Below are 22,647 nucleotides of genomic sequence, written 5' to 3' on the forward strand. Positions count from 1 at the left end.
CAGGCTCAGTAGTTGTGGCGCACGGGCTTAGCTGCTCCGCGGCATGTGGGATCTTCCCGGACCAGGGCTCGAACCCGTGTCCCCTGCAGTGGCAGGCGGATTCTCAACCACTGCGCCACCAGGGAAGCCCAAGACTTCTATTTTCAATGCTAAGCATAGAAAGCTTTAAATTTTCGGTATGCAAGATGCAGAAAATATTTACCCTCTGGCCCTTTGCAAGAGAAAGTTTGTTGACTCCTGCTCCAAAGGCCAGCACCAAAACCAGGAAGCAGGGATGGCATCCGAGAGACCCACGCATGTCACTAATCACCAGCAGCTTCCTCACTCACAGTCAATTAACTCTAGTTTTCCACACAGTTTTAATAGGCGGCATCACCAACACCAACCCCATGCCCCTTCCCCTCTTTACCACCTGCCCCCAACCCCGGAACCCATACCCAGGACTCACTTGCTGGAATTCATCGTGTACCCAGAGGGGCACTCAGGGATGCACTTGTTATTGTGAATGACATACTGGTGGCAGCCCTGCCTCCGAGAGTTCTTGCATTTGTTGTGCAGATCCTGGCAGAAGCTGAAGTTCACACAGCGCCAGTCTTGGAAGTGGTAGTAGGGGGGTGGGCAGGTCTCCACGCACCTGCCATCCAGGTAGAAGTTGCGACAGGCCACACACTTGGTGGGGTCGTCAGGCTCAGAGCAGTTGCCCAAGCACTCACTGTGGCAACAGAGACCCTCAGCGGTGCAGCCGTGAGACTTACAGATGGTCGGACACACTGGAGAGAGAAAGAAAACAGCTGGTCAGTGGCTTTGCCCAATTCCTGTCTGCACGACAGCAAATCTGGATGAGGAAGTGCAAGCCAAACAAAATAATAATGGTAACAGTTCACTTCTACAGCACTTGCTACGTGCCAGGCACAACTATTAACTCATTTCAGCCCCAAGCCAGTGACATGCTTGTAGATGTTTAACAGCTTCTTCAGGGAGCGGGGCAGAGATGCTCTGCTTTATAGCATTTGCCAATTTCCATGGTGTAAATACTCCCACCACGGTTCCTTTCAAGCTACCCACCTATAGTTACTGAATGCGGAGACAGTAAGAGATACATAGTATCATAGCATTAAATAGTACATCCATTGCATAGATACAATAGTAGCAAATAACCTCAAAAGCATACATCATAGAAAAACGTAGTGAGATGATTAGGAAGTGGTGAGTTTGGAGTATTTATTACCTTTGTTTTAAACATAATTTGTTTAATTGTAAGTTGGTGTCATTTAAATTTTAATAACAGCTTGTTTAAGAACCAAATTTCCTGAAAATTACACAATTGGCTTTAGCAAGCCAGCTCCAGCACGCAGCTGCAGTACTGGTGTAAATAGATATATCTGGGGCTTCCCTGGTGGTGCAGTGGTTAAGAATCCACCTGCCAATGCAGGGGACGCGGGTTCGAGCCCTGGTCCGGGAAGATCCCACGTGTTGCGGAGCAACTAAGCCCGTGCGCCACAACTACTGAGCCTGCGCTCTAGAGCCCGCGAGCCACAAGTACTGAGCCTGCGCTCTAGAGCCCACGAGCCACAACTACTGAGCCCACGTGCCTAGAGCCCGTGCTCTGCAACAAGAGAAGCTGTGACAATGAGAAGCCTGCGCACCGCAATGAAGAGTAGCCCTGGCTCGCCGCAACTAGAGAAAGCGCACGCACAGCAACGAAGACCCAAAGCAGCCAAAAATAAATAAATTAATTTAAAAAAAAATTTTTAAAGATAAAGAACTCTTTAAAATAAATAAATAGACAGATAAATAGATCCTGATCTCCATTTTCTCCATTTTACAAATGGGGAAGCTGAGGCGCAAGGAGGTTAAGCAAATGGCCCAAAGGCCATTCATTGCTTCAACACACATTTGCTTGCACTGATCTAGATATTACAGCTGCTGCAGGAACATGGTGGCCACAGACCCTGCCTTTGGGACCACATGGTCCAGTGGAGGAGACATATTCATTATTTAAACGTATAACTGCATACACAGCAAGCACCGTGCTGGAAGTAAGCGGAGGTGGCATTTCTGCTGTGACCTGCAGGAGATCATGAATGGGAAAGGAGAGGGCTCTGCGGACGGCGGGCAGAGGCTGTGCACGGATTTTGTGGCTGGAGTTTCTTGTTTGATGCAACCGAACTTGTCCACTGAAGGCTGGACTCTGCCCTGGCTTCCTGCAGCAGCTTGGAGCACACCCCCTTTCTCCCGATGTCTCACTACTCATGACTTCCTGATTCCCCTTAATTTTGGTCCCTCAGCATCTGACCTGGGCTTCCATTGACCAGCCCTCCCTTTCCAGGCTGCCAGCAAATTTGTCCCTGGACCGATGGCTTCCCTGAGGCTGGAAAGACCTCGGCCACAGCACAGCCTGTTCCCTGGGTGCCTTCTCTGCTCACTCCGTGCACACCTTGAAACGTGGTTTGGAAGCTGGGGAGTGTTCTTCACTCCAAATCCTCAGGCCCTTCGATTGCTGCAATGAACATTCCGGCCCACGTGGATCCCACCAACCAGACCCAGGGAACTGAAGAGGCTTCTGAAGCCACACTCCCACATGCGCATCGCTGTTGGATGGAACTTTCTGTGATGATGGAAATGGTCTCCTTCGGCACCGTCCAACACGGTAGCCACTTCCCCGTGGCTGTGGGGTGTGGTTAGTGCAACAAGGAACCAATTTTTTTTTAATTGCAGCAAAATATGCATAAAACTGACCATCTTAACCATTTTTAAGTGCACAGCTCAGTGGCATTAAGTACATTCACATTGTTGTGCCACCATCCTCACCATCCACCTCCAGAACTTTCTCATCTTCCCAAACTGAAACTCTCTCCCCATGAAACACTGACTCCCCACCCCCTCCCCCAGCCCCTGGCCCCCACCATCTACTTCCTGTCTCTGTGGATCTGACTCTTCTAGGGACCTCCTGTGAGTGGAATCAGATCGTGTTTGTCCTTTTGTGTCTGGCTTACTTCACTGAGCATCATGTCCTCAAGGTTCATCCGTGTTGCAGCAGGTGTCAGAAGTTCCTTCCTTTTTAACAAAGGCAGAATTCTTGTTGACAACATCACCAGTGGGTGCTTGACTATATCTTGATAAGGAGGAAAACGTCTATACACAGTAAGATGAGCTAGCTTGAATAACTGTAGCTGCTTACATTTATACAATGAAAATCGATCATATATGTCAAAAAGGGGAGAATCCAAGCTTTGCACAGGTTCTTAGGCAAAATTTTCTGGAATTTTAATTCTCTCCAAGCTTGTCATGATCCAAAGGTGCCGGGGAAAAAATAGTCATTGAATAAGAGATGTGGAATGTGCAAATCATGATTAATAAATAGATCTGGTTTTGCCATTAAAAAAAAAAAAAACGTTCCTTCCTTTTTAAGGGTAATACTATTTCATTGTGTGTATATACCACATTTTGTTTATCCATTCATCTGTCAATTGACTCTAGGGTTACTTAGACCTTTTGCTCATTGTGAATCATGCTGCTGTGATCATGGATGTACGAATATCTCTTCAAGACTCTACTTTCAGTTCTTTTATGTATATACCCAGAAGTGAATTGTTGAATCATATGGTACTTCTATTTTTAATGTTTTTATTGAAGTATAGTTGATTTACAATGTTGTGTTAGTTCCAGGTGTACAGCACAGTGATTCAGTTATATATATATATATATATTTCTATTCTTTTTCAGATACTTTTCCTTTTAGGTTATTACAAAATATTGACATAAACCACAGCAATATCTTTTTGGATCCATCTCCTAGAGTAATGAAACAAAAATAAACAAATGGGACCTAATTACACTTAAAAGCTTTTGCACAGCAAAGGAAACCATAAACAAAATGAACAGACAACCTACAGAATGGGAGAAAATATTTGCAAACAATGTGACTGACAAGGGATTAATTTCCAAAATACTTTTAATTTTTTGAGGAACCACCGTACTACTTTGCACAGCGGCTGCACCATTTTACATTCCCACCAAGAGTACACAGTAGAAGGTTCCAGCTTCTACTGAGGAACCAAACTTTTCATTGCATTTCAATTTTAATTTTAAAATTGGGGGGGTGGCTACTGGCTCTTGTGTCAGACAGCAGAGGCTTAGCGAAAGAAACTCCTTGCCAAAGCCTATGGGTCTCACGTGGTCTAGTGCCTACAGTCTCTCTGAGTTCTTCTCCCAAACCCAGGCAGTCGCCACTCCAGCATCCTTCCTGCCCCTCACACACCCAGGCTCAGCCCTACCACAGGACCTTTGCATATGCGGCTCTGGCTGCAGCACCCCCTCCCCTTATCCTCCCATAACTAGCTCCTTCTCAACCTTCAGGTCTCAACCCCTTAGAAAGACCTCCCCTGACCTCCCCACTGGAAGTCACTTTCTCTTTCTTAAACCAGGTTCTAACACATGATCCTATGACATTTTTCTTACAGCACTTATCACTCTCGAAAATTATCTTGGGTGCTTGTTGACTGTCCGTCTGGAGGGGAGCTTAGGGGGCAGGGCCACTCGTGCTCCATTCACTGCACTGGATCCCACGACACCCACTCCTGGGACAGGGTCATTGAAAAAGAGATGTGGAATGTGCAAATCATGATTGCACCCAACAGGAGCTCAGTAGACCCATGTCTGAATAGACAGAAAGGAGGCAAAAGAAAGGCCTTTGGAGCAGTTCTAAGCCCCCAGTTTTCAGCCAGTGGCTCAGGAATTCATCCAAGAACTCCGAGTTGCAGGAGCTTCACAAACACCATGAAAAATTACATGGAAAATTTGGAGCATCCATACCTAGGTGCATAGTCTGATTTTCTACATGGATCAAGAAAGAATGAAGAAGCTGTAATAGGAGCAGGATGGAGTTAACCCCACCAATGTCTGTGTAGGATTTTCAGCGTTTACATACCCCCCCCCATTGGATTCTTACTTAATTCTAACAAAGACCCCGGGAGGGAGCGGGGTAAGTAACATTGTCTCCATCTCACAGAGGAGAGAAGACTTGCTCAGCTGAGATGCAGCAGGGCCAAAACCCGAACTTCGATCTTTTGGCTCTGAACCCGACATTCTTGGGTCTCAAGAAGGACACGGCCATCCACAGGGTCCACCCAGTCGGGGGGAGGAGTGACATGCATACAGCTCTCCACCCACAGGCCTGCCACAAAGCTTTCTCTAAAGAATCCATGACAGCCTCAGTTTTCTTGTCTGTCAAATGGGGATGATAACAAACCCTTAACTCCTTCTCACACCTAAAAGAGGGGATGCGGGTAAAGAACTGGATTCTTTGATAGACACAGTGTAGGTTGGATATCAGTTAGCTACTCTGGGCATTATTATTATTTCCATTGTCATTAATAATCTGTCTACGAGGACCCAAGGAACTCCATGGCAGGAAGCAATATAGAAAGCAGACAATTATTTAGGACCCACAAAGACTCCACCCTCTGGGAAAGCACATGTGCGAGCAGGAAGGGGCCTGTTTCCTGGGCTGGGGCTGCATCTGAGGGTCAGCCCTTAAGTTCAAAAGAGGTGTCAGCAGAGACCTCACAAAAACTTCCCAAACACATAAGCCTTCCGGCCTAGACAATGCTAAGAAAAACGATCCAACACTCACAAACAAGGCCAGAGGTTAACCACAGGGTTATTCAGTCTTCCTCTGGAGCCCTGCCTAAGAGGCCCACCTGAGAACAACTTCATTCTCCAGCAAAGGAGCTGGCAACATTTTCCCATAGAGGGTCACAAAGCAAATGTTCGGGGCTTATGTTCGGTGTCACAACTAGTCGACTCTGCCGCTGTGGCGTGAAAACAGCCCCAGAGAAGGCTTATGGGGACAAACGCATTGTGTCCAATAAAAGTTTACTTACAAAAGCCAGCAATGGGCTGGATCATTTGACAACCCAGGCAAATGATCAGAGGTAAGTTTCAATACAGTGAAACTTACCTGTGATTGACTTACTTTTTTAAAAAAATATATTTATTTATGTATTGGGTTGTGCTGGGTCTTAGTTGCAGCAGGCAGGCTCCTTAGTTGAAGCTCGAGGGCTCCTTAGTTGCAGCATGCAAACTCTGGTTGCGCCACGCATGTGGGATCTAGTTCCCTGACCAGGGATTGAACCTGGGCCCCCTGCCTTGGGAGCACGGAGTCTTAACTACTGCGCTACCAGGGAAGTCCCTGATTGCCTATTTCTATTAGCGCCTCAACTCCAGGAAGCCAGATGTCAACTTACAGATGGATACGTTGTAAATCATTTTTTATCCCATAGAAGAAATAGCCTCCAAAAATGACAGGTTTATTGCCCCTGGGACATTAAGTGTCCCCATATCTAACTTTGCAATCCTAGTTCAGTGATTATACATGCTTTGGCTTTACCATCCAGCCGGTGCCCTCACTAAAGGGTTAAAAGTGTTGACAGGTGTTTTTTTGTGTGCTTTTTTTTTTTTTTTCTTTGCATCAGAGTTGTGTTTTTTAACTTCTGAAGACTATACTTTGATAACAATACGTCTGCTCTGGGTGTCTCCCGTTCCGTTTCCAAGTACTTTATCTTATTTAATAGAAATGCCACTGGGGGTGTCCCCCACCCAGGTTGAATTATGAAAACCACACATCTGGCAAGATGAAAATGGAGGAGGGGTCTGACTCTCCTCTCCCTGTGCACCTTGCCCTGCCCTTTTATAGACACCGAATGAGCCACAGCCACAGTCCCAGCAGCCCTGGCTCAGAGGGCCACCACCCCCAGGCTGTTTCTGCCAGAAAGGATGGCAGCCTTCTCAAGAAAATGCCCAGCAGTCCGGGAGCTATGGACCTTCCCAGGACAGGTACATGACGTGTGTGTATGGCACATCCACACGCCCAGACTTCCCTCCTCCAAACACACAAGTTCCTTGTTCATCCATCTTCCATCCCCCACCCCCCACCCAAGCTGCCTCGGGCTGCTGGCCTCAATTTCCTCCCAATTCTCCCCTAAAGTTTCCAAAAGCCCCCTGGTCTCCAGTTCCACTAGCAGAAGCAGCCACTACCCTCCTGAAACTCTCACCTCAAGTGGCTTTTTCACTACACCCCGCTGAGAAGATTGAAAACTGAGCTCTAAATAAACCGGCAGAGCGGGAAGGAGGGAACAGAATCAGCATCTTCTGGTTGGACCCTCTGAAGTAAGTGGAAGGCTCCTCACCAAACGATGCTTTCCCCAGACAGAGATCTACAGAAATGCCAACCGGTTTAAGAGATGCGGTATAAAGCAACTGAGACAGGTGCAATTTGACCTCAGTATTTCTACTGCTAGGAATTATCCTGCAGACAAGGGACCATATGTGCACTTAGACACCTAGACAAGGATATTCTTTACCCTACAGGACATTAACCATCGGGGTATATAACTGCAAAAGCCTGTAAACAACGTAAAAGTCCCAAGCAGGAGACTGTGTAAATAAATTAATGTGGATCAAGGAAGTAGAATAGTACGCAGCTGTGAAAATGGAAGTGGCTCTATGCATTTTGATGTTGGAGTCACTTCCAAGATAGCATTAAGGGGAAAAAAAGAACATAGCTTGTTCGTGGAAAAAGCAAAGAGATGCACATTGTGGGAATACAAAATGGACAGCTAGTGTGGGAGACAGTTTGGTCGTTTCTTACAACGTTAAACATATACTTCTGGTCCTTACCACAGAACCTAGGGGTTTACCCGGGTGAAGTGAAGAACAAAACAAAACACGTACACACAACGACCTGTATGTGAATGTTTATAGTGGCTACATTTGTAATCACCCCAAACTGGAAACAAACTAAATATCCCTCAACTGGGGAATGGATAAACATTGTATCTCCATTCAACAAACTCTAGGGAGCCGTCAAAATAGAATGAAGTGCCGATTTCCACAACACAGGGATGAATTTCAAATGCATGGTATTGAGGGTAAGAAGCAGGTCTCCAAAGCTACACATTCTAGGATCCCATTTTATATGACATCCTGGAAAAAGCAAAACTATAGGGATAGTGAACACATTAGTGGTAACCAGGGGCTGGAACTGCAAATGACACACAGACATTTGGAAGATGATGGAAGCATTCCATATCTTGACTGTGGAAGTGGTTACATGACTGTATAATCAGTCAAAACTCACAGAACATTACACCAAAAACGGGTGAGCTCTGCTGTACGGAAATTACATCTTAAAATGAGGGGAAAAGAAAAGGACAAATAGGACATATGTCCATCTGGAAGGGACACAAGAAATGTGCCCCGTGACTGCCTGTGGGGAGGGGAATGTGGATGAAGTGCAGGGTGGGTAGCAACATCGTTACATATCAACACAAGTTGATTTTTATTTTTTCCTATGTATGTGTACGCCCTTCTAAAACTGACCTCTATTTAAAAATACATTTTTAATATAACTGAATCACTTTGCTGTACACTTGAAACTAACACAACACTGTAAATAACTATACTTCAATAAAAATTTGAAAAATAAAAATACATGTTTAGAAACTCTACTAGATGATTAAGAAATGGTTTTGATCCATTATACCATTCTACCCCCAAATATTCCTGTAGTGACTGTGTCAGAATAGCCGACAGGCATCAACGAGAGCTTTACAAAGTTTCTCTTAAGATCTTTTTTTGCCTTAGTACAAAATCAACAGTCAAAGCAACTAAACACCAAGTGTGCTCTGAGGTTGGAATCTGGACCAGGTAGAAATATTATTGATGATGGACAACACCGGGACAACAGATGAGATTTATATAACAGACTGTGGATTCAAATACTGCGTCAGCGTTAATGCCCTGATTTTAAGCATCATACCGAGGCTGTGTAAGAGCATTTTCTTGTTCTTAGAAAATACCCCCGAAAAATTAAAGGCAAAGGAACAATATGCGTGCATCTGACTCTCTGATGATTCAGGGGGGAAAAATTAATATGTATATAATGTGTACATAAACATATCAGAGAGATAATAAAACAAATGGGGTTAAACTAGTGAATTTAGATACAATTCTTGCAAGTTTTCTGTCAACTTGCAAACTACATCAAAATTAAACGTTACCGGGCTTCCCTGGTGGCGCAGTGGTTGAGAATCTGCCTGCCAATGCAGGGGACACGGGTCCGAGCCCTGGTCTGGGAGGATCCCACATGCCGCGGAGCAACTAGGCCCGTGAGCCACAACTACTGAGCCTGCGCGTCTGGAGCCTGTGCTCAGCAACAAGAGTGGCTGCGATAGTGAGAGGACCGCGCACCGCGATGGAGAGTGGCCCCCGCTCGCCGCAACTAGAGAAAGCCCTCGCACAGAAACATAGACCCAACACAGCCAAAAATAAATAAATACATAAATAAATTTTTAAAAAAAATTAAACGTTACCAATTTATAACCAAGCAAGGTTAAAAGCTGCATTACTGGGAGAAAACAAAGGCCCTGCGGTAAATAACAGGCTTATAAAAATACAGCCACTTTTGGTTTCTTTGCCTTTTTAAGTTCAAATCAATTTGGTTTTTCTCAGTTAAGTAGATATATGGTAAAAACAAAACAAAAACTTTTTTTAAAAAACCGCTATTAAATGTTTCCATAGCACGACATATGTTAATAACATCTTGCTACATTCCTTTCCAAAGCCCGTGGTTAAAAAAAAAAAAAAAGATTATTCCAAAAATTACTGCTTTCCAGAAATTTCCAAACGGAACAGTTGCGTCATGGGCCTGCAGACACATTAACCACAGGGCCTCGTGGCTCTCCCTGAAAGTGTGAATATTATAAACTCCATAAAGTAATTTACTTTGTTTCCATCCTAAGCCTTTCTGTCCCGCGCCCGCCCCAGACCCTGACAGACGAGGTTCGAATCCCCGGAGCCCCGGGGCGCGGGCAGCACTTAGTCGGGAAATTCCTCCCCTTGGAATCTAGTTGATTTAATGGTGGGATTGGGGGTGGGGGGGGCGCTGGGTGAACTTTTGACGGCTGGGTGGTCAACAAACGCCCTTTCGGGTATGCGCTCCCTGAGAAGCGGCGACCGCAGGAGGTCGCGTCCTTGAAGCTAGGAAGCTCCCCCTTTCCTCCCCTGACAATGCCGCCCCCGCGGGCGCGAGTAGATTCGCTTCCCAGATGCGTCTGGAATCGAGTGGCGGAGCTCTTCGGGGAAATACGGCGCATGCAGGCCAGAAAGGAGGCGGAGCCCCGAGGGGGGGGGCCTCCCCGCTAAGGCAGCCTCAGGATTGGTTGGTTACAGGCATCTATGTGTGTGTTCAGGAGGGGCGGACGCTGGGCAGGAGAAGCCCCGCCCCCGCAAGCTAGTGGCGCCGCGAAGCACAAAGCCCGAGGCGCACTCCGCTCCGTGGAATCCAGGCCGGGCAGTGATGGCGGCCGCAGCACCGCCCTCGCGCTCAACCAATGGGCGGGCGTGCTGCCGGGGCGCTGGCCCCGCCCCCGGGCGCTCGGGGCTCCGCTCGTCCGACTGGTGCTCCGGCCGTGACCGCCGCCGGGCGGTCCGCGCTGGGGGCTCCGGGAGGGCCTCTCGAGGGTGCAGACCTTGAAGGGCGGGCCTGCAGAGGATGGAACTTTGGAAAAAGTTAAAGAAAAGGAGCAACCGAGTGTGCGGGCCGCCTCAAGCAGCCACCGGGTGGCTTGGGCCGCGCGCGGAGCTGGGCTCGTGCCCGGGAGAAGATCGGGTCACCGCGTGGCAGGCAGCGCCTGGGATGGCCGAGGGGGGCCCTGGCCCCAGGCATCACTCGGGAGGGGCCCAGAGAGGGGCAGCGGCTCGCCAGGGTAGCACAGCACAGTCTCCCAAATTGGGGGCGAGGGGGGCGTGGCAAGGGGAGAGTCCCACTCTGTCGGCCCCTACCCACAAGATTTCGACCCCTCACTCGCCCAGAATACCAAGGACCATACTCATAAATTACATTCTTAATAAAACAAGGTTTCTTTTCAGGGTGCCCTCCGGCCACTGTTCCCCCAGCATTTGAAGATGTCCACCTAAACTTGCAATTCCAGTCGACCGAAGCAGCAAATGGGCATTCACTAACGCCCCCCCATTCCACGTGAATACACTTTAAAATGTGTATTCCGTTTGCAGAATACAACATTCAACCCATATCGGTTAATAAGCTCTTATTAACCCTATTATTCAAACAACCATCTCCATTACAGATGGAGAAACTTAAGCACAGAAGGGCTGCTTTGCTAATGCCAGCTCAGCTAGCAAGCAGCAGGGCCAAACTGGAACCCAGCTCTCCCAGGGAGACTGGGACGGCGTGTGGCATCAGGGACTTACACTGTGGGTTTAATTCAGTGTTTCCCACTCTGACCCACCTGGATTTGGCACCTTCCTGGCATTGGGATGCAGAAAGGGATGGTGACCTTGTCTCTATTCTCCCAGGATGCACTAAAGAGACAGACAGGTAAGGCCCATGAAGGGGAGGCTTATTACTGCATCTGTCTTCTTACTGCATCCCAGTGCCAGGCACACACAGCAGGTGCAGTGAAGCTCATAGGGGGAAAAAAAAAGTGGAGGGAATCAGGTGACTGGCTTTATCCCAGCAGGAGAGGGACAGTACATGCAAATGTGTGAATCATCAGGGCTGCCTTTAACTATAAACAGTTCAGAGTTGATGAAGGGCAAAGTACAGAGGAAAAGGTATGGGACATCAGGCCAGGCAGGACGGTTAGGGAGCCGAGGGGCTTGGACTTTGCATCACAGGAGGAGCCGAAGAAGGGCTTCAACCAGAGAAGACACCACCAGATCCACATTTGGGGCCAATTTTCTGGCTCTCTGGTGGGTGGCTAAAGAAGGCAAGAGGGAACAGGGAGGAATAGGCTGGCTTCTGAAGCCATCAGGGAGGTGGAGTCATCAGGACTTATCACATGGATGACTCCCAAGTTTCCACCTTGGGCAGGTGCACAAGACTCACAAGATGAACTAAGAAGAAAAACTAGGTGCTCAAACTTGGACCATCTGGGTTTGAGGTGTGGAGTCCAGGATGTCAGGGCTTCCGCACATGATTGATTGTTTGCAGTTGCTAAGTCACACCTCAAACAACCCCAGCCTGCTCCTGAAAACCACTCTTGCTGAAGTGCCTGGGCCCTTGTTTGTTGGGGACATTTTAGAACTTTTCCCTCATTTATGTATGTAATACATACACATTTTAGGCAATAAACTGTAGCAATGACTTTTTAAAAGTTGTTGAGTTTTAAGGGCTTCCCTGGTGGCGCAGTGGTTGGGAATCTGCCTGCCAATACAGGGGACACGGGTTCGAGCCCTGGTCCGGGAAGATCCCACATGCCACAGAGCAACAAAGCCCATGTGCCACAACTACTGAGCCTGCACTCTAGAGCCCACAAGCCACAACTACTGAGCTCACATGCCACAACAACTGAAGCCCACGTGCCTAGAGCCCATGCTCTGCAACAAAGAGAAGCCACCACAATGAGAAGCCTGCACACCGCAACAAAGAGTAGCCCCCGCTCACTGCAACTAGAGAAAGCCCATGCACAGCAACAAAGACCCAATGCAGCCAAAAATAAATTAATTTTTTTTAAATTGCTAATATTTAAAAAAAAAAGTTGTTGAGTTTTAGCCTACTTGTGTTTTCTACTTCTTGAGCCAATGTAACTTTTACAGGCTATTTAGAAATTAATGGCAAGAGAGCACAACTTATGAGATGTGGGCATAGCTGTTCTCAGGGGCAAATTCAGAGCCTTAATTTCTTGCAAAAGGAAATGATTAACCTAAATAAAATAAGCACTTAAACCGGTAAATGAAGTTATTTTAATAATATTCCCCAAATTATTTATTACCAGAGCTGGCTTTATAATTTTTTCATGGATTTTAAGTTACATTTCCATTTTCCTTCTTTATTTTATGTACTTGTTCTTGCCACATCCTTTTTTTTCTTAGTTACACTATATATATAGTGTAACTCTATATATAGAGAGAGTCTTCCTGCTAAAACAGCACTGTCCAATAAACAGTCTGCATTGACAGAAAAGTTCTGTATGTGTGCTGTGCAATTTGGTAATCACTAGCCACATGTAGACACTGGGTGTTGGAAATTGGCTAGTGTGACTGAGAAACTGAATTAATTTTCCTGTGGCTAATGGCTACCCTATTGCTCATTGCTGGATCTAAAAGATCCAGCTCTTGAACTTGTCAGTTATGTTTGTTTTCTAATCAGTTAGTCCCTGCTAATTTATTATTTCCTTCTTCCTGTGTAGATCTGTTTCATTATTCGTTGTCTCACTTTTGTGATTTCTCTATATAATTATTTAAGTCTGCATTCACATCTCCCCAGTCTTCTAAAGCATCTATCTTTGCAGTGCTGAGATCCACCTTTGACCAAAGTTAAGAGTTGTGTTTTGTTTTTAATTATCACATGGCGGGAGTTTGTCTTGCATGCTTGTTTAGTTAAGCTTTTAAAAATTAATTTCCAGTTACGTGTACTTGCAACCAGAGATTAGGCAGTTCAACGTCTGCTTTTTGGAATGCGTTGGGTTTCGTTTTTTTTGTTTTTGTTTTTTTTTTTTTGAGATTTAACAGATGATTAGTTTTTCTAGATATTCCAAGAGCACTTTAAAATGTGTATTGTTTGCAGAATACAAAGTTCAGCCCATATCTTTTACCACGATCTTATTAACTGTATTATTCAAACTCCTTGTTGCCTAATTGAGGTTTATCTACATGATCAAGGCTGTGTTTGTGTCTCCCCTGAGGTTTCTTTTTTCTTTTTTTTTTTAATTTATTTTTGGTTGCGTTGGGTCTTCGTTGCTGCGTGCGGGCTTTCTCTAGTTGTGGCGGGCAAGGGCTACTCTTCATTGCGGTGCGTGGGCTTCTCATTGTGGTGGCTTCTCTGTTGCGGAGCACAGGCTCTAGGCACATGGGCTCCGTAGTTGTGGCACGTGGGCTCAGTAGTTGTGGCACACGGGCTTAGTTGCTCTGCTGCATGTGGGATCTTCCCAGATCAGGGCTCGAACCTGTGTCCCCTGCATTGGCAGGCGGATTCTTAACCACTGCACCACCAGGGAAGTCCCTCCCCTGAGGTTTCTTAATTCTCCTTGTATTTCCTACAGTTTGTTCTCTAAAGTTGGTTCTATGAATACTCTACCCTCATTAAAGACTGTCCCTTCACCAGTGCAAAACCTCTCTCCCCTTTCCTCCCTGATAATGCCTGCTACCTTGAATTCTCTGCATATTTTTCTCATTCATATTTGCCCACAGGTTTACGTTTCCTGTGTCATTTTTGGAATTAGGTATAACCATTTTCTTTTTTTTTTTTTAATTGAAGTATAGTTGATTTACAATGTTGTGTTAATAGGTATAACCATATTCTAGTGGGGAGAGTTGAGAGAGAGAGAGAAAGAACCACAGCCTCCATGGGAACAAGGAAGTGGGAATGGGAAATGTCAGAGTCTGAAATCTGTCTCTGTGGAAGGTCTTAATTGCAAGAAGCGTTTCCCTGGGGACAATCTCAACCATAAAAAGGTCCACTCATATGACTGATGGCTTCTCAGTAACAAGTATACACGGTGGTCTTGAATAGTGTACAGGTCGACAGAAGCCAGTTTCCCTGGAGCTGCTACACCCACGGGCTGGCAGAGTTTAGGCATAGTGACAGGGAATGGAGAAAATTTCCTCAACTCCTAAAGGACAAAAATAAACAGTAGAATGTACTGCCTCTCTGTGGAGACACCATGAAATGGAATCATCAGAATGAAAAAAACACCTATTTTAAATTCCATCGTGACCAAAAAGAGACAACGTTCGGCTTATTTCCTTATTGAGTTGGTTCCTAAAGCCAGTCTGGCTGCTTTATTTTTCCATCTAGAAGAAATGAGAAGTTTGGTGTGGTGTGTCCATTCCAGGAGCCCCGTGGCTGTTCTTGGGACACTCCAGTGTGTACACTTCAGACACTGCTATTCTATTAGAAAAAGATGGAGTTCTCTGATGGGGGTGGGGGTACCCATTTGCTGCCCATGTTTATTTCGACTTAAGAAAAGAAAGTGTGTTTGTCCCTTTGCCACTGGCTCCTCAGACTTTTACTGGGTCTTTGGATCCACTTTGCAGCCCTCCATCTACCTGAGTAAACACCCCGTACACCTGGAACTTCCTGGCTCTGCTTCTATTTACGATGCCAAACCCCAGCACACACTTGGGAGAAATGCATGAAGGAAATTAAAGCTGTGCAAATGCTTTCCCATCCGACTGAATGCAAGGTATCATCTAAGGAAGTTCTAAGAAAGATGGATAGCATTTCAACTCCCAAACTAAGTCACCTGATGGGGAGAAAGCTTACTGGTAAAAAAGCCTCTTTTACATGCAAACTACGACCACGGAGGAATTTTCTTTCCCCACCAGGATCAACAATATCCACACCCTCACTCTCCGGCCAGTATTTATTCACAGGTGGATTGTTTTCTGCACCATGGAGATGCCCTAGAAACCCCTTTGACCCCTACAGACGGGTTCTCTGACTACTAACTTTTAGTTTCTTAATTAAAACGTTGACTAGGCAGCAAAAAACACACCCTGTTGCCAATCCCATCACCATCTTCCTTCTAGGTCCCTCAGTCAACAGCTCTGAGCTCCTACTGAGTGACAGGCACCATCGTGGGCGCTGAACACAAGCTGGTGAATAGAACAGACACAGTTCCACCGCCTCCTGGGGAGACAGAAATCTGTGCACCAGCACAAGAACATTTAGTTACAAATCAAGAACATTTTGTTACAAATCATGCTGATACTCCAAGCCAAGTTCACAGTGGGGCTGTAACGGGCCTAACCTGTTAATTTCCTCAGAAGGTTATTCTGTAAAAGCTAAAGAGTTTCTTTCTTGCCCTGAACAGCCAGATAGCCAAATGCCATCTTCTGGCTGAACCCCCTGCCTTACCTTAGTCATGCCAGTTTCCCCCTCCATCTTTGCCATGTGATCAAGTTGATGGACAGACGGACAGTCACCCATGCTTCCCAGTCCCTCGGCCTCCAGGCCTGGGATGGAGAAGGTGTGATGGGCTCAGATCGTCCAAATGTGCTCTCTCGAGGCTCACCCATCAGACCTGGGATCCACGGCTTCAAATCACGCGTGCGTGGAGCACAAAGAATTATGAAGCCAGGCAGACCTGGGTTTGGAGTGGATGCAGCCGTTTCCTCATCACATGACTGCACTTTTTGTGCCTTGGTTTCCCCACGTGTACACGGGGACAGTAATAGTACCTTGGGCTGTCTTGAGCATCAGATGGGATAATGCATGAAATGCGCCTGGCACAGCATCTGGCCCCTTGCGGGCTGTTCAAAGGTGTCATCAGCACCAGAAACAATTTCAGACATCTCCTCTCTCAGTCTCCTCCATAAAATAGCTATAACAATGTCCAACATCCTATGGGGAAGGGGTGGGGGCAGACACTGGATGGATTAAATGACCAAATTTAAAGTGTGCCCCCAGAAACATTTGTTTCCTTCCCCTCGAGGCGTTCTTGGGGAAACTGTGTTCATCCTCACTTTTGCACGTTGCTCCACAAATCTGCCAGGTATGGGAGGAGGGACAGACTGAGACATGGTTCTCTGGTGACCCTGGACTGATGGCTCAGCCTGCAAATCCAGCTCGTCGCTGTGCTCCATCCAATTCAACAAATGCAAATATATACCTGTTCTGTGCCAGGCATGGGAGGCAGCAACGAATGGGCTGTCCCTGCCCTCCAGGACTCCCACAGCTGAGCACAGAAAGGTCCCAGCTGGACACTTCTGTATGTCCGTCGGGATCTGAACCCACAGTCTCTGCACATTCCCATCAACCCCACACTGCCCTCTTCCTCAAAAGGAAATAGCCTAAAAGAAGTGCCCAGGGGGACTTCCCTGGTGGCGCAGTGGTTAAGAATCCGCCTGCCAATGCAGGGGACACGGGTTCGAGCCCTGGTCCGGGAAGATCTCACATGCCGCGGAGCAACTAAGCCCGTGCGCCACAACTACTGAGCCTGCGCTCTAGAGCCCACGAGCCACAACTACTGAGCCTGCGCTCTAGAGCTCGTGAGCCACAACTACTGAAGCCCGTGCGCCACAACTACTGAGCCTGAGTGCCACAACTACTGAGGCCCTCGCACCTAGAGCCTGTGCTCCGCAACAAGAGAAGCCACCGCAATGAGAAGCCCGCGCACCGCAACGAAGAGCAGCCCCCGCTCGCCGCAACTAGAAGAAGCCCGCGCGCGGCAGCGAAGACCCCACACAGCCATAAATAAATAAATAAATAAATTTTTTAAAAAAGAAGTGCCCAGGGCTCTAAATAAAACACTGTGCATGCTCTTTCTAAAGCCCAGCTATGTCGTGAAATAACTGCACTTCCCAATGATATCGCAATGGCCTCTGAAACCACTTGGAAGTTTCTAGAAGGGCTCTCCCACAGTAGCAGAACACTGGGACTGAAAGGGAAAACACAAGATGCCCAATTTTCCTCTCAGAAATCAAGATTTAATAGCCTCCTAAGGAAACCATAATTGGAGGGCTATGGGGTGCATTCCTCCCCGAGGCCTGTGATTATGGAACGCCAGGAAAGGTTGGGAATTTGGACCGTGAACAACTTTGGGCTCAAACTATAAAATGAGTCTGACCCAAAGCAAGAGGTGTAGCTAAGTCCCTTCAGGCACACACACACACACACACACACACACACACACACACTGAAAGAGAGCTGGATGGGGCACAGAGAGATTGGAAAGAAATTCTCATGCAGAGAAACAAAGCTACAGTCAACTAAACTATGGGTCCGGGGTGGGGATGGCCAAGATAAGGACTGGCCCATTGGTGCCCGAGTCAGCCACCCCTCCAAGACAAAGCCAGGAGGCAGATGCTAAGCTGAGGGAGGGTGGTCTAATGGGGGGATGTGAGACAGGTGGTCCTTACACCCCACTTGGTATTTTATTTAGGGTAGGGTGTGCCAGTGGTTAGAAACTAAGGCCAGAGAATAAGATCCAAGGTGGGCTCTGCTATTCCCTGATTCTGGGCTCTTGGGTAAGTGTCTTAGCTTCTCCAAACCTTGTTTTCCCCTTTTGTAAAATGCAAGATCATTAGGCCACCCACTTTGTAGAGTTGCTATGAGGTCCATTCTGTGCCTCGGTCGTGGCACAGAAATAAAAACCTGTTCCAGGGAATTCCCTGGCAGTCCAGTGGTTAGGACTCTTGAACTCTCACTGCCGAGGGCCCAGGTTCAGTCCTGGTCAGGGAACTAAGATCCCACAAGCCATGCAGCATGGAGAAAGAAAGGAAGAAAGGAAGGAAGGAAGGAAGGAGGGAGGGAGGAAAGAAGGGAGGAAGGAAGGAAGGAAGGAAGGGAGGGAGGAAGGAAGAAAACCTATTCCTTCAAAATCCCCAGGCAACCTCAGGGCCTTTGCACATGCTGTTCTCACCACCTAGAATTCACTCTGCCCCCCACCCCACCCCATGCCGCCCATGGCAACTTCCCCTTCATCCTTCTGGTCTAAGCTCAAACCTTAGCCTCAGAGGGGCTCCCTCAACCTCTTTATCTAAAGGAGACCACTCTCACCTCACCCCATCTTGTCACCCTGACCTAATTCCTTCCAGGATTTATTGCCACCTGAAATTATCTTGTCCATCTCTCTGTGGACATGTTTACTGCTGCCTGGCCCACTGGAACATGGGCTACAGGAGAGCAGGCCCCTTGCATTTTTTAATTCACTGCCAGACCCCAGAGCCCAGCACAGATGGAGAGCCACACAAACAGTAGCTGCTGCTTTTAATAATGTCCTCATGTGGGCTAAGAATTCTGCCAGCCCACAGTAAACATGGGGGCCAGTCACAGATCTGAAGGGTGACAAAACTGAGGCCTCCCTAGCGATGGGTTGGGCCACAGGGCAATGCCACATCTCAGCTCCCTGTTACTATCTGAGAAGTGAATTATAGCCTTTTCTGCTCACCATATTTATAGGGAAAACGGGGTTAGGTCCACAGCAGTCAAGCACATCATCAGTGGCACATAATAAAACAAGAATCTAATTTTAAAAAAAGAGTAACCGTTTTGCACATGTTAAATGGTTAAGAGATACACAATCACGGCAAGATATAAGACACTTGATCTTGAAAGGGCCTGAAGTTTGCTTGTACGGAAGTGGGTGTCGGAGGGTTGTAGCCTGTGAGTGATGGTGAAAAGATGGAGAGGGAGGGTTGTCTGAAATCGGATGCAAAGTCAGAGCCTCAGATGCAGATGGTGAAGGCTCGTAGCCCATGAGGGCGCTGAGGGGGCTGGCGGGTGTCTGAGGTGCGTGCCCGCGTTCTGCGTCACCTGGGTGCAGTTTTCAGAGTTCACCTTCCCGGGTGTTTCTCGGAGATGAGATCGCACAGGAGCAAACTCAAAAAAAAAATTTTTTCTAAAACATCTTTATTGGAGTATAATTGCTTTACAATGGTGTGTTAGTTTCTGCTTTATAACACAGTGAATCAGTTATACATATACATATGTCCTCATATCTCTTCCCTCTTGTGTCTCCCTCCCTCCCACCCTCCCTATCCCACCCCTCTAGGTGGTCACAAAGCACCGAGCTGATCTCCCTGTGCTGTGCGACTGCTTCCCACTAGCTATCTATTTTACATTTGGTAGTGTATATATGTCCATGCCACTCTCTCACTTCGTCCCAGCTTACCCTTCCCCCTCCCCGTGTCCTCAAGTCCATTCTCTAGTAGGTCTGCGTCTTTATTCCTGTCTTGCCCCTAGGTTCTTCATGACCTTTATTTTTTTTCTTTTTTAGATTCCATATATATGTGTTAGTATACGGTATTTGTTTTTCTCTTTCTGACTTACTTCACTCTGTATGACAGACTCTAGGTCCATCCACCTCACTACAAATAACTCAGTTTCGTTTCTTTTTATGGCTGAGTAATATTCCATTGTATATATGTGCCACATCTTCTTTATCCATTCATCTGTTGATGGACACTTAGGTTGCTTCCGTGTCCTGGCTATTGTAAATAGAGCTGCAATGAACATTTTGGTACGTGACTCTTTTTGAATTATGGTTTTCTCAGGGTATATGCCCAGTAGTGGGATTGCTGGGTCATATGGTAGTTCTATTTTTAGTTTTTTAAGGAACCTCCATACTGTTCTCCATAGTGGCTGTATCAATTTACATTCCCACCAACAGTGCAGGAGGGTTCCCTTTTCTCCACACCCTCTCCAGCATTTATTGTTTGTAGATTTTTTGATGATGGCCATTCTGACCGGTGTGAGATGATATCTCATTGTAGTTTTGATTTGCATTTCTCTAATGACTAATGATGGCAAACTCAAAATTTGCATCGTGCTCAAATTGGTTCTGTATCGTGTTGGAATAAATTCAAGTCTTCAAATCGAGCCTTAGAGCAGGGCTGATCGTACAACCTCGGAAACAACACAGGCCAGGTGGGAGCGTCCAGTGTAATGTCACCCACACCGGAGCCTGGATGCATGACCCACCTGAGGCCAGTGTGGGTCTCAGCACAAGCCTGGCATCGCCATCATAATTAAGGCTTAATTCCTCCAAGCACGCCTTGCAGAGAGCAGTGAATGTACAACACACCTCCCTCCCCGGGGCAGCCTGCAGAGGCTAGACATTTATTTGGAATCTCCAGCTTCCGCTCTTAAATGTGTGCACACGTTGAGATCGACTCTGCAGAAGTCATGTATTTGACTCCATAAAAGAGCCGTGTGGGTTTGAGGATAAAAATCACACGTGAATAACTCGCAGGTTAAAATCCAGAATGTTCTGCATCACCCCCATCTTTGAATACGAATTCACCTGCACCCTCCAATGCCAGAGCAAGGTCTGGGACACCGTCGGCAACCCCCAAACAAAAAATGCTGTACCTTTCAAGGAGGAGGGCACTCAGCAGGTTCACCATTGATAATAACAAAGGGCTGGAAATGTCCATGGATTGCGGGTTGGATAAATACATCACTAATGACCGTGGCCACAGAAGACAAAGATTCTGACAACTTCCAGGAAGTGCTGTTAACGGAGAAAGCCAAGCCACATAGCAACAGGGAAAAAAGGGTATTTGTGTAAAAGGGGGGCAGGCAGATGTGTGTGACAGCCACACACGTGCACACATAAAATTCCACGGGGTGAACAAGAAACTCAGAGTGGGGGTCGTGTCTGGGGAGAGAGTGGACGAGGAAAGGTCTTACTTACTTTTCCTTGTAAATCTCTTTAAAATGGGTTTGACCATTGCATTTTAAAAAATAGGTTGAATGGAGGGAAGGGAAGGAGCAATATAGGGGTAGGGGATTAAGAGGTACAAAGTACTATGTATAAAATAAGCTACAAGGATATATTGTACCACACGGGAAATAAAGCCAATATTTTATAATAACTATAAATGGAGTATGACCTTTAAAAATTGTGAATCACTATATTGTACACCAGTAACTTATGGAATATTGTACATCAACTATACTTCAATAAAATTTAGAAAAAGAAAAAAAAATAGTGCATTAATATACTGAGGGGGGAGCTTCCCTGGTGGCACAGTGGTTAAGAATCCACCTGCCAATGCAGGGGACACGGGTTCGAGCCCTGGTCCGGGAACATCCCACATGTCGCGGAGCAACTAAGCCCATGCGCCACAACTACTGAGCCCGTGTGCCACAACTACTGAAGCCCACGCGCCTAGAGCCCATGCACCGCAACAGGAGAAGCCACCGCAATGAGAAGCCCGCGCACCACAACAAAGAGTAGCCCCTGCTCGCCACAACTAGAGAAAGCCCGCGCGCAGCAACAAAGACCCAATGCAGCCAAAAACAAAAAATAAATTTTTTTAATTAAAAAAAAAAAAATACTGAGGGGTTTGGTGTTTTTGTTTGTTTGTTTTGGTGCTGCTTTACATTTTGTGCCCCATGGTCCCCATCCAGAGACTTCAGTCAAACTGCCCTTGAAACAACCAGGTAATTCTAGAAAAACTGACCCCTTTGGAGTCAAGTTGTTGCTTTATTTAGCAATAAGCTAAATTCCATTTTCAGGAGCTGCAAGGGGAGGACTTTACTCCACCCTCTGATTTTTCCAAAGCCAGCCTTTGAGAAGGATGTGCATGCCAAGCTTCCTCAATGAGTGACCTGGGGCATCAGGGCCAGGTAAGTTCCGCGTTTTATTATTAGCAACAAATTAAATTAACTAACGACAAAAGCAAAGCACACAACCCAGTGACCCTCTGAACCAAAACATGCACAAGCACATTTACACAGGGGCCAGAGTTATAAGCGGAGCAGCTGTGTCCTCTCCCACGGATGGAGAGCTATGGGGTATGGGGCAGTCATGGGGTAGGACGCCGTCCCCGTCGACGCAAACTGGACCAATCCACAGAGCTTATCGAGGGAGGGGGCCTGGGCAAGAGGCACCAAACACACCTTCCGCCCAACAGGGCTTTGGAGGGGGTATTGGGTAATGGAGGCAGGGCAGGACGCCGCTACCACCCCTTCCTTTATCCTTGCCAGTTTCACACCTGGTAACTCCGGGGTACTTTCCTAAGTCACCAACTTGGACCAAGAAAGATCTCAGACTGAGAATGCCATCTCTGTGGTCTTAGAGTACAGTTTCTCAACTGTTGACATCTGGGGCCAGATCATTCTCTGTGATGGGGGACTGTCCTGGGCACTACGGGGTGTGGGGCAGCCTCCCC

At 46.9% G+C, this 22,647-nt stretch overlaps 1 protein-coding gene across 3 annotated transcripts in view; it reads right to left on the bottom strand.

Annotated features, from left to right (window-relative positions):
* The window catches only part of INSR (insulin receptor), a 134,873-nt gene that overhangs the window by 52,290 nt on the left and 59,936 nt on the right, over positions 1-22,647 (bottom strand). For all 3 annotated transcript variants that reach the window (XM_082455397.1, XM_082455398.1, XM_082455396.1), the window contains exon 3: positions 449-770. In XM_082455397.1, coding sequence (XP_082311523.1) covers positions 449-770 — 322 coding nt within the window. The remainder of the gene's footprint in view (positions 1-448; positions 771-22,647) is intronic.

This window comes from Balaenoptera physalus (genome assembly GCF_965194825.1).
Source record: "Balaenoptera physalus genome assembly, chromosome: 3".
In the NCBI taxonomy this organism is placed as follows: domain Eukaryota; kingdom Metazoa; phylum Chordata; class Mammalia; order Artiodactyla; family Balaenopteridae; genus Balaenoptera; species Balaenoptera physalus.